At 57.8% G+C, this 11,069-nt stretch overlaps 1 protein-coding gene across 1 annotated transcript; it reads left to right on the forward strand.

Moving 5' to 3' along the window:
* Nucleotides 1-1,080: 1,080 nt before the first annotated feature.
* On the forward strand, nt 1,081-10,902 carry HDGF (heparin binding growth factor). The gene is made up of 6 exons (XM_070608523.1): nt 1,081-1,473; nt 7,721-7,797; nt 7,942-8,080; nt 8,752-8,937; nt 9,188-9,411; nt 9,600-10,902. The coding sequence occupies exons 1-6, from the start codon at nt 1,387-1,389 to the stop codon at nt 9,604-9,606; spliced, it is 720 nt and encodes a 239-aa protein (XP_070464624.1). The 5' UTR covers nt 1,081-1,386; the 3' UTR covers nt 9,607-10,902.
* Nucleotides 10,903-11,069: the final 167 nt, after the last annotated feature.

An 11,069-nucleotide genomic window follows, 5' to 3' on the forward strand; every position in this document is an offset into this window, starting at 1 on the left:
ATCTTCCTCTACTTTCTATGTGGGACGCCCACCACAGCACTGGCGACCCCCGGGCCTGCGAAGCGCTGCGCCACCAGCCGGCCCCCTGTATCACTTTTTAACATAGAACTGAGGCTAAAATAGAGTCCGTGGAATCCAACACAATCACCCATTTTTTAAGGCCCAGCTCAAAGGCACCAGCTTTGTGAAGCCTTCCCAGGTTCCTCCCCCCTCCCCAACCCCTCAAGAGAGATAGTGCCTGGCTCCTCGGTCTTCACGGTTCATTAAAGAGCAGAACTACCATACATCCAGCCATTCCACTTCTGGGTATTTATCCAACGAACACGAAAACACGAATGCCTAATAATGGTTTGGGATTTATTGATATTCTACGGTTTTTTCCCCACTAGAACGAAACTCATCTTTGCGGGCCTGTCGAGTCATACAGCCCAGATCTCTTTTGCCAGGAAATAGCATGAGAACCGAGATCGGGCTAAAGCACCCAGAAGGTGGCCACTTTGTGCCACAATCCCTCAGGCACCGCCTAGCTACCAAACTCGAGCCTTTCCTCAACAAAGGCCTTCGTAGGGCGCAAATCCCCGACGTTTCGGGGGCCACCCCACAGGCCGTAAGCAAGTCAAGGTCCAGGGTAGACGTCTACGCGCGCAGCGGTGCGGTGCCGTGCCCAGCCCTTGCCCCGGCGGCCAGCACGCCGCCGAGCACACATTCGTGGGTTGGGATGGAGCAGAGGGCAGGGAGACACTGCGCGTAGACGTCGACACTTGACTGCGCTGAGGCCGCAGTGTGAGCGCCCCACGGGGCCGGGGGAGGGGCGCCAGGCCGCTCCGTCCAGCCGGGCGCCAGCTCCTCCCGGGCGGGCGGGCACCCACCGACAGCGGGCACACAAAGCCTGCTCGGCGTGCTCGGCGATCGCCTCTTCACGCCTGTGTCGCCGCGCGCCGCCAGGCGGCTCCGGGTTGGGCGTCGGGCTGTGCCAGGCACGGGGCGTCAAGAAGCCGCACGCATCAAACCGCGGCGGGAGGGAGCGCCGAGGGGGGAGGAGGAGGAGGAGTGGGAAAGGGAGGAGGGAGGAGGAGGAGTAGGGACCGGGCGGGGGGTGGAGGAAGAGGCCTCGCGCAGAGGAGGGAGCAATTGAATTTCAAACACAAACAACTGCACGAGCGCGTACCCACCGCGCCGGAGCGTTGCCCCCGATCCGCGCCCGCCCCGTCCGTGCGGCGCGCGGGCGGAGACGCCGTGGCCGCGCCGGAGCTCGGGCCGGGGGCCACCATCGAGGCGGGGGCCGCGCGAGGGCCGGAGCGGAGCGGCGCCGCCACCGCCGCACGCGCAAACTTGGGCTCGCGCTTCCCGGCCCGGCGCGGAGCCCGGGGCGCCCGGAGCCCCGCCATGTCGCGATCCAACCGGCAGAAGGAGTACAAATGCGGGGACCTGGTGTTCGCCAAGATGAAGGGCTACCCACACTGGCCGGCCCGGGTGAGCAGCGCGGCCCGCCGCCCCCTATCCCCCTCCGGGCTTAGGTTGCATAACACCGGGGAGGGCACGAGCGCTTGGCGCGGAGGGGGTGGGGCGGGGGGCGTCTGAGTCCCAGACTCTCTCCCGAGTGCCTCCAAGCCCACCCGGCGGTTATATAATGGTGGAGGCGGGGGTGGGGGTGGCGGCGAACACCTGGCGAGTACGGCGTCCGCGCGTAGAGGCGTGTGCGCGGCGCGGGGATCCGAGGGCACCGGTCACTTCCCGGCCCCCGGCTCCGCGTGCTCAGTTCCGCCCCCAGCCCCCCATACTCCCAGCGGTTTCGGGCACGCTGCCTGGGTTTGGGCTAGCCGTCTAACTCCTCCCACCCACCCCCAAGTTGCCGCCGCCACCCCCTTCTGGGACCCCCTTGGAGACCCCCATTTTCTCCATTGATTGTTGCCCCCGGTTCAAACTCCTCTTCCTAGATTAAATGATTAAAGAAGGATCCTAGCCCAGAAAGGGGTAGATGGAGGCGGAGTTCGCTCTAGAAAACTTTGGTTTCGGGCGTCCGTAAGAGGTCTGAAGTTGGGAAGGTCGAGGAATGGTTGGGGGCGGCGTAAGGGGGGATCTCCCTGGCTCGGAAATTATCTGCCAGAACCCTTCACTGCTCAGCCGCACAAAAACATTCCTCCGTATGCTGCCAACTCAAGGGGCCTCGGGTGGCAGGGCCCTGTGAGGTTCGGAAGTCCAGTCCAGACTATCTCTTAGAGGAGGTGGGGGGAGCGCGAGTTGCTTTTCCTCCTCAGATGTGAGCCTCTCCCGCCAGAACGACCCAGTCAGTCGGCCATGTGGTTGATTCAGCCCGCCAATATGAGGGCCTGCCCCCTCCCCCTTCCAGCACCTGGCCAGGTGGGAGGGTGGGGCCCACAAGCCCAGCCTGGCGTGTTCATCACCTTTCCCCTAAGGACTGAGACAGGTGAAGTCAGGAGGGAGGGAGGTTGCCAGAGGGTGCTGGAGGAGGTTGGGGTCTGGTAACTTACTCCAAAGTTGGTGTGGAGAAGCCTTTGGTATTGGGTGAGGGCATGACTCAGTTCCCTAGAGTGTGGGACTCCAGTAGAGTGAAATAGAAGGGCAGAGAGGAGTGGAGGGAGGGAGTCTACTGGGGGAGGGGGCAAGAGCAGAACTGCATTATGACTTTGGATGGCTGTTCTCCACGTGAGTCTGGATCTCTTCTTCTGGCCCAGAGTCTGCTCTGAGCTTAGAAAGTTGCCCCAGCTTCCCCTGGGTGCTGTTCAGGGGGTCAGGCCAACTTTGGGGCCACTCTGAGAAAGCCCAGGAGACCCTTCCTCACCCTGTACCCTCTCCTGAGGAGTGTGCCTAATCCCATATGTCTTGAGCTCCTTGTTCCCCGAAACTTCTAGATGCCTGGCCTCTGGAATAGCAGTGAAGTACAAAGAGAAGTGGGACTCTTCTAGCTTCTAGGGCCTCCCAGGGGACTGGGGTAGAGGGAGGCAGTGTGAGGAAGCAGCCACAGGCAGCCTTGTGTGTGCATATATGTGTGTGGCGTGTGAACACTCATGTACTTTACCCTGCACCTTTGATCCATCTGCCTTCTTGGCCCAGACGCCAAGGCCCTGGTGGGCAGGGCAAGAACTGAACCCAGGTTTCTGCTGCTCCTACCTCCTGGGGGTGGGACAAAGTCCAGGGGCTGAGCTAAGCCCTGGGGAGGGGGCACAGCTGGAATGTGGGTTACAGGGAACCTCTCTGGATCAGGGGAGAGAGAAAAAGGAGGGGGGACACAGATGGGCCCACATTGGCCCCTGTGTGGAAGACCTTCGGGTTTCTGGGACCTTTGGACTGGGAATGCCATCCATTTCTCCTCTTCACCCTGGGCCTCCAGGACAGAAGGGTGGGATGGGGAGGCAGAGTCTCTTCCTCTGTGGAGGCCTGGACCTTTTAGATAAAGTTAGGGCTGAGGAAGGGAGATCAGACTGGATCCCAAAGAGATAGGGCCCCACCCTTTGCCTGTGCTCTGGCTCTTGCTTGTGACAGTTAGGGGGAGCAGTGACCCAAGCCTGTTATCTCCCAGACACATTCCCCTTGGATGCCAAAAGAACAGACACATCTGAGTCTCCATCCTTTGATGTTGTCTTAGTCCCTAGAGTGGCAGAGCCTGCAGGGGCCCAGCCCCTCCTGAGATGGAGGAGGAGTAGGGGGCCTTGCTTGCGCTGCATCTGATAGGCAGCCAGAATCCTCAGCCATGGTGAAAGCCACTGTGTGGACTTTCCTTCCTCAGCCCCTGCTTCTGGGGAGGATGGCTGACTGGGTGAGACTGGAACAGCCCAGTGCTTGGAGAGCCCAGCCACAGGGGCCCACGTGGTAGGCAAGACCTGCCTAGAAGGATGATATGACTCCATCTTAACCTTCTCTTTTCCTCTTCCTCCTGCCTGACTTCCTGGGGGATCTCCAAGCACTTAACAATTAATCTCCAAGACTCAGGGATTTTTTCCCCCCAGGTTCCTTCCTCCTCTCTCGGCTTCCTGTTTCACAATCCCAGCAAACCTAAGCAGGCAGAGGGCCTCACCCATCTTTCTCCCCTCAGCCCCTCCCCCACATCCAGGCACCACCTTCTCTTTTCTGCCTCTTGGGCTTGCCACACTTTCCTGGCCCCAACTGTCTCCTGCCCCAGATTTTCTGGTTCCTGGGTCCGGTTGGGCCTGGGCCCTGGGTGTGGTGGTCAGAACCCTGGCTGGCAGGCAGTGTGGCCTTAGCCTTCCCTGCTGCCTCCCTACGTGCTGGGCAGACGGCCCTGGGCCTGGATTTGGTCTGAGCCTTGGGCAGAGGTATTCAGTCCTCTCCCCCCACTCCTCACCTGGGAACTTCAGATTCCTCTTCAGACCTCAGAGGGTGTCCATGGGCTCTGGGAGGAAGGGATTTCATGTGCTCAGGCCTGTGTGTGGGAGCCAGGCAAATGCAGAAGAGAAGGGGGTGGGAGTGGATGGGTCTGGCCTGGGAGAAGTAACTTGCCTGGATTCCTGGAGTGGCTGAGGAGTAGCAGAGCCCCCTCCTCCGGTGACCAGAGGAAGGGGGTGCAGTGGGGTCCTCAGCATTCATCTGGCCCCACCCTGACCCACTTAGCCTTGACTCACTTGTTCTGAGTCATAGCCTGGATATAAAGGCACCGCCTGGGAGACATGTGTCTGTATTGGGGGTACAGGCCTCCCCTGAGACCTCACATCCTCTACGTCAAGGAAGAACCGCCCTTCACTTCCAAATGCAAGAAAAGACATTTCCTCTGCAGCTTGAAGGATGGAGGGTCTCTTACAGAAGGGATTTCTTCCCTGTTTGGGGGTGAAGGGTTGAGAATTTGATTAAGTGCAAAAAGCACACCTTTCCTGGCCCTTCCCCTACAGGTGCCTACACTCAAGGTGAGGCACGGGTGTGGGATGACCCTTTTTGGGTAGATGCCCATCCACCCAGGCCCCTGGCCTCCCTCTTTCCTCTAGATCCACCCTTTATTTGGCTAGAAGTCAGCAGGGCTGGTATATCTGGTGTGTCTCATTCTGTCTATTTTTAATTCCCATCCATTCTTTTGTTTCTCCCCCACCCCTGAGGCTGGGCAGCTGGTGGCCTCCTGGGTCCCCTGTCACAATGTTCGGCTGCCTCTCTCTGAGTTTGCTTTCTATGGGAAAGAGACTGATGGTCAGGGAGCTGCTCTGCCATGGCCATGTTCCTTGAGAGAACTTCGTGTCTCATTTCTGACCCTTCACCCCGCCCACCCCCTTTCCTGAGCTTGGGTTTCTCCCCTTTCATCACACATTTCCTAGAGCATGTTAATGCCCTGGCTCAGGTGTGGGCACTAAAAATTCAGAGCTTGAAGTAGTTCCCTGCTGCGCTCCTAGCAGGAGACCCGTAGATCCCCACCCTGCCCGGCTTCCTGGTGCACAGAAATCCACCAGAAGAGGCCTAGGGAAGGGCTTTAGCTATTATTGTCCTGTGCCTGTCTCCTGGGATCTCTAAGCCCTGGAGGCTCTCATTTTGTTTTTTGCTTCCCCCTCTGAGAGGAGGGTGGGGAGCTAGCTAGTAACAGGACCCAGGTGTCCTGGCTCAGGACTGGCTCCTCCTCCACCCCCACCCCAGGTCTGGCTTCCTGAGAAGGGAACCGGCCCTCAGCCCTAGCTGTGGTTTCAAGCCACGCCGGGGACCCAGGTGGCAGACTCCAGGCTTGGGGGTGGGGTGTGTGTGTTGGTGTCCCCTCCTCCCCAATCCAGAGCGAGGGCCTGGGGGGAGGGGTGGTCACATTCCTGGTTGCTGAGTGGCCCCGGGGGCGGGGTCAGGTTGTCATAGTGATGGGGATCCTGTTTGGGGGGGTCACGGCAGCATGCCTTTCCACCCCCTGCTCACACATCCCAGAGTCTCCTAGTCCTGGGGAGGGCCCAGTTTGTGCTGGGCCTTCCTAGGGGGAGGGGCTGGACCTCTGTCCCCACAGGCCACAGGACAAGGGGGGAGGTGCCCAGGAGCCTGAAGACTCCATGTCGAACAAGATGCCCCTCACTTTCATGCCCAGGGCTCCACCCCCTCTCCTGGGTGTGTCTCAGCTTATTTCCATCCACCCACCCTCCCTGTCTCCCCAGGCCCCCAGACAGGCACTCTGCCCTAGTCTGTGTGTGTTAATCACTGCCTTGGCCTGTCTGTCTCTTCCCTATCTGCGCCTGGGGCCCCAGTCAACATGGCTACCTGGCCTCTGTCCGGCGGGAAGCCAGGCCGCTGGGGCTGCTGCAAGGGTTGCTGGGAGTTGTAGTCCTCCCCCCACCAGCTCAGCTTGGCCTGGGCTTTCAGGGCCTGATCTGGGAGAGGCTGTCTGGGCCACTGCGTCTTTCCTTTCCGCGACCTCAGACCTCTGCACAGTCTCCACCACAGCACCCTCATGCCCCCAGGACACTTCAGGCAGGGGATCAAGTTGGAGATCCAGCTCTGAGACCTAACCCTCACCAACTTGCTCTGTCATTTTGGGCAAGTCACTTTACTTTTCTGAGCCTCAGTTTCCTCATCTGTAAAATGAGAGAATTTGCGTACATCAGGTGGCTTTCAAAGTGTTCCCCAGAAACCTCTTAGGCAACTACTAAAGGGGGTGTTGAATATACAGCCCCTTGGCCTCACTCCTCTACTTGAACCAGAGCAGTCTGCTTTTATCTGTTTTGTAGATTCATTCACCAAATTTTATTGTGCACCTACTGCGTGCTAGGCATTGTGCTGAGGGTAAAAACAGACTTGTTCTCTGATCTTGGAGCAGGTATAGAAGTCCACATAGACATTAATTAAAGGATAATATGAATAACTGGAAATTGTGAATTGTAAAATTGGAATTGTGAAAAGCACTGTGAAGGAGAAGTGCTAAGAATTTTATCTGAGAAGCTGCCTGGGTAGGGAGAGATGGGGAAACTTTCTGGAGGAAGTGATGATGGGGCTGAGGTTGGAAGGCTGATCAGGAATTAGTGAGTATAGGAGAGTGAAAAATCAGTGTGCTGGAGCAGAGAGCAGAGGTCAGCGCGCTGGGAGAGGATGCTGGTAGCAGGCACATATGTGGGATGTACTACGTGCCAGGTTGCAGTCATTTAATTCTTACAACCCTATGGCTTAAGAGCTATGACTACCTTCATTTTACAGATGAGGAAACTGAAGCAGAGAGAGGTTCCCTAAGTTGCCCAAGGTATACAAATATTGGTGGCAGTGTTGGGGTGCAGATCTTGATGTTATGGAGAAGAGGTGAATGGGTAGGCTCTAGAGGCACAAAAAGCCATTGAAAGGTTTCGAGCAGGGGGATGAAATACTCAGATCAACACTTTGAAAGGCCCACTCTGGCTGCAGTGTGGAGAATGGGTTGTCGGGGGACAAGAATGGAGACAGAGAAGAGACAGAGGCTGTGGTTTTAGTCCAGGCAAGAGGTGACAGTGGTTGGACCAGGGTGATGGCAACAACAGGGAGCTTTAACAGAATCCGAACGTGTTGGGAGGCAGAACAGATGCTGGTGGGTTTGTGAAGTGGGGGGTGACTCCAGGGTTTCCATTGGGCTTTTCGTGTCTTGCTTCTTTTGAACGAAGTTCACTCCTAAAATGGTTCAGAAGCCCCCTTGGTGATCTCCTGGGTCCCTCTCAGTCTGATTTTACACAAATGCGTCTTAGAGGTCAGCCCCCCACCCCCACCCCTGGCCTCAAATTCGAGAACTCAGGACTCCAGCTCATGCTCACTTCCCTCATCCTGCTCTTAGATTGACGAGATGCCTGAGGCTGCAGTGAAATCAACAGCCAACAAATACCAAGTGTTTTTTTTCGGGACCCACGAGACGTGAGTAAGGGGGCCCATGGGGAGGGCCGTGGGCAGTCTGCCTTGGGAGGGAAAGAGCGGTGGTGATGGTGCCCCTTCCCTATCGGGCTGCGCAGCTCAGAGGCAGTGAGGGGCTTGAGAGCACAGTCTCGCATCTCTCACCAGGGCATTCCTGGGCCCCAAAGACCTCTTCCCTTACGAGGAGTCCAAGGAGAAGTTTGGCAAGCCCAACAAGAGGAAAGGGTTCAGCGAGGGGCTGTGGGAGATCGAGAACAACCCTACTGTCAAGGCTTCTGGCTACCAGGTGAGCTGTCATCTGTCCCAGAGACCCCCTGGAAAGCAGGTGTGGCCACAGGCTTCCTCCAGGGCCCACACATGATACTTGGCCTTCAAGAATGGGGCTCAGAAAGCCAGGGCTTTCAGAGTAGGAGCTCATGGGGTGGGGGGCGGGGGAGGCTTCCTGCAGGAGGGGCTGGGGTTGTGGGTGTGTGGTGTAGTTGTGGTGAGGGGCAACTGTTAGACAGCGGCCTGGGGGGGCAAGAACAGGATGGAGGCGGTAAGTGGGGACAGGCCCGTGTTGGGCCCAGCCAGAGTATAGGACATGGCCTCAACTCTTTCTGCAAAGGCTTCCAGGAGGAGGTGCTTGTGAGCCGGGCAGGATGAGGCGGGAGGGTGGGGGGCGGGGGTTGGCGGGGAAAGGGTCCCAGCTCCCTTTGGGAGAAGTTGACCCGAGGTTTTGCCTCCTGCTCCAGCCCTCCCCCCTCCTGCACAGAGCCCTGCCTGCCCGGCCAGTGGGTTTACCCCGGGGCTAATCCGACAGAGGTGGGTCTCAAATCACTCGTGAGACTGGGCACCTGGGTGGGGGCGGGGGAGAGGTGGGAGAAGGAAGGAGTGAGTGGCCGAGGGAGGGGTCTGGGAAGGGGGTCCAGCATGGCAGCCGCTGGTGCCACTCAGCCTCTGCTGTCTCTGCCACAGTCCTCCCAGAAAAAGAGCTCTGTGGAAGAGCCCGAACCCGAGCCGGAAGCCACAGAGGGTGACGGTGACAAGAAGGGGAATGCCGAGGGTAGCAGTGATGAGGAAGGGAAGCTGGTCATTGATGAGCCAACCAAGGAGAAGAATGAGAAGGGGGCGCTGAAGAGGAGAGCAGGGGACCTGCTGGAGGTAAGGGCCCAGGCGCAGGCCTCCCAGTCTGAAAGATAGCTGCTGCTTCTTCAGGGAGTCCCCAGTCTGAGGTTCTGGGGAGTCCCTCGCTCAGAAGATGAGACACAGAAGACTTTTCAGCTAGCAGAGGGCTGGAGAGGGGTTGTGTGTATCCCCAGGAAGGAGCCTCTGAGGAAAGGAGGGGGAGGCAGGTGGCTGGCGTCCTCCCTCTCCAGCCTCAGCCCACTGTGTCTCTGCCAATCCTGCCTAGGACTCCCCTAAACGTCCCAAGGAGGCAGAAGACCCCGAAGGGGAGGAGAAAGAGGCGGCCACCTTGGAGAGTGAGAGGCCCCTCCCTGTGGAGGTGGAGAAGAACAGCACCCCCTCTGAGCCTGGCTCTGGCCGGGGGCCTCCTCAGGAGGAAGAAGAGGAGGAAGAGGAGGAAGAGGCTGCCAAGGAAGATGCTGAAGCCCCAGGCATCAGAGATCATGAGAGGTGAGTGAGCCCCCTGCCCCAGAGCAGCTGGGCTGGGAGGACCCAGTCACTGCGGAGAGGAGGAGGGCCCGCAGCAGTCAGCCTCTCGGGAGGCAGGGTGGGCTTTCCCAGGAGACCGGCACTGACTGGGGCAAGGCCAGGCCAAGGCCACACCATTAACCCTTCTCCCCTCCAACCCTCCCCCGCAGCCTGTAGCCACCAATGTTTCAAGAGGAGCCCCCGCCCCGTTCCTGCTGCTGTCTGGGTGCTACTGGGGAAACTGGCCATGGCCTGCAAACTGGGAACCCCTTCCTCACCCCAGCCCGCTCTCCTCTTCCACTCACTCACTCCTCTCCAAGCCCAGCCCCTGGAGATTGACCTGGATGGGGCAGGCCACCTGGCCCTCACCGCCATGTCCCCACACCCCTGTGATCTGAATCAGGGCCATGTCTTCTGCTTTGTGGGATGAGATGAGGCAGCTGTTTTTCCACCTCCTGACACACCTCTCCCTCGCCCCAGGCTTTCTGGACCTCTGGGTTGGTTGGGAAGAGGGTAGGAGTGGAGGGATGGAGGATAAACAGCAGGAGGGGTTTCTAGGGTCTGGGAGAGGCAATCCTCAGATTGGGGTCGGGGGGCTGGCAGGAGGATGGTATCTTCTTGAGCTCCTGTCCCTTCCTCCCACACCTATTATCCCAGCTGTCTAGATTCAGGGAAAGTGGGACAGCTTGTGGGGGAGGGGCTCCCTTCCATAAGTCCTTGATGGTTGGCAACACCCATTCTTCCTTTTCTGACCCCAGGAGTTCTGGGAGTTGTAGTTTATCATCAAAAGATTTTGGGGCTTCCAGGTTGTTTGGGCCAAGGACCTGGGATCTGAAGGGTTGATTTCACCCAGCTTGGGTGGGAGTGTTGAGGAGTTCTGTCACCCTTTAGATCTTGGGCCAGAGATGGGATGCCCTGGGGAGATCCCTAGTTGCCCCTTTCCCTCTCCCCACAATGCTCAAGGCCAGCCTGCAGTCACATGTCACCCAGACATAAAGGAAAAGACACATTTTTTAGGAAATGTTTTTAATAAAAGAAAATTACAAAAAAAATTTTAAAGATCCCTATCCCTTTGTGTGCCCCCCATTCTGCTCCTTTCTTCCCCACTGTTGCCCCCCTTTCTGAGGTGCACTGGGAGGCTCCCCTTCTGTTTGGGGCTTGATGACTTTTCTTTTTGTAGCTGGGGCTTTGGTGTTCCTTCTGGTGTCATTTCCCATCCGCATACTCCCACCTGGTCCCCTCAGTGTTGACACCAGATCCGATTTGTTAACCCACTGAGAGGACAGAGGGAAATGAGTGCCCTCTCCCAACCTCTTTCTACTGGTCTCTGCCTCTCTTCCGTCTCTTGTCTCTTTTCACCCTTGCCCCTCTCTTTGGGCTCTGATGAAAAATTGCTGACTGTAGCTTTGGAAGTTTAGCTCTGAGAACCGTAGACAATTTCAGTTCTAGGAAAATAAAACCCATTGATTACTACATTGGATTCTGACTGATTCTTTGGCGTGTATTGGTTAACTAAAGAAGGGGAGTGGGGAAAGGGAATGCAAATGATTCCCAAATCACCTTCTTAGATTGAGATTAGGGGTGCCAGCTTCTCCCCCATTCTCAGGCTGTTAGAAATATCCAAGACTTCTACATGAGGG

This window comes from Equus przewalskii, unplaced genomic scaffold (assembly GCF_037783145.1).
Source record: "Equus przewalskii isolate Varuska unplaced genomic scaffold, EquPr2 ChrUn-9, whole genome shotgun sequence".
Taxonomy (NCBI): domain Eukaryota; kingdom Metazoa; phylum Chordata; class Mammalia; order Perissodactyla; family Equidae; genus Equus; species Equus przewalskii.

Coding starts and splice junctions, on each gene's coding strand:
- HDGF (XM_070608523.1), top strand. CDS start 1,387: ATGTCGCGATCCAACCGGCAGAAGGAGTACAAATGCGGGGACCTGGTG. Junction 1,474..7,720: donor ACCCACACTGGCCGGCCCGG/GTGAGCAGCGCG, acceptor TCCTGCTCTTAG/ATTGACGAGATGCCTGAGGC. Junction 7,798..7,941: donor TTTTTCGGGACCCACGAGAC/GTGAGTAAGGGG, acceptor ATCTCTCACCAG/GGCATTCCTGGGCCCCAAAG.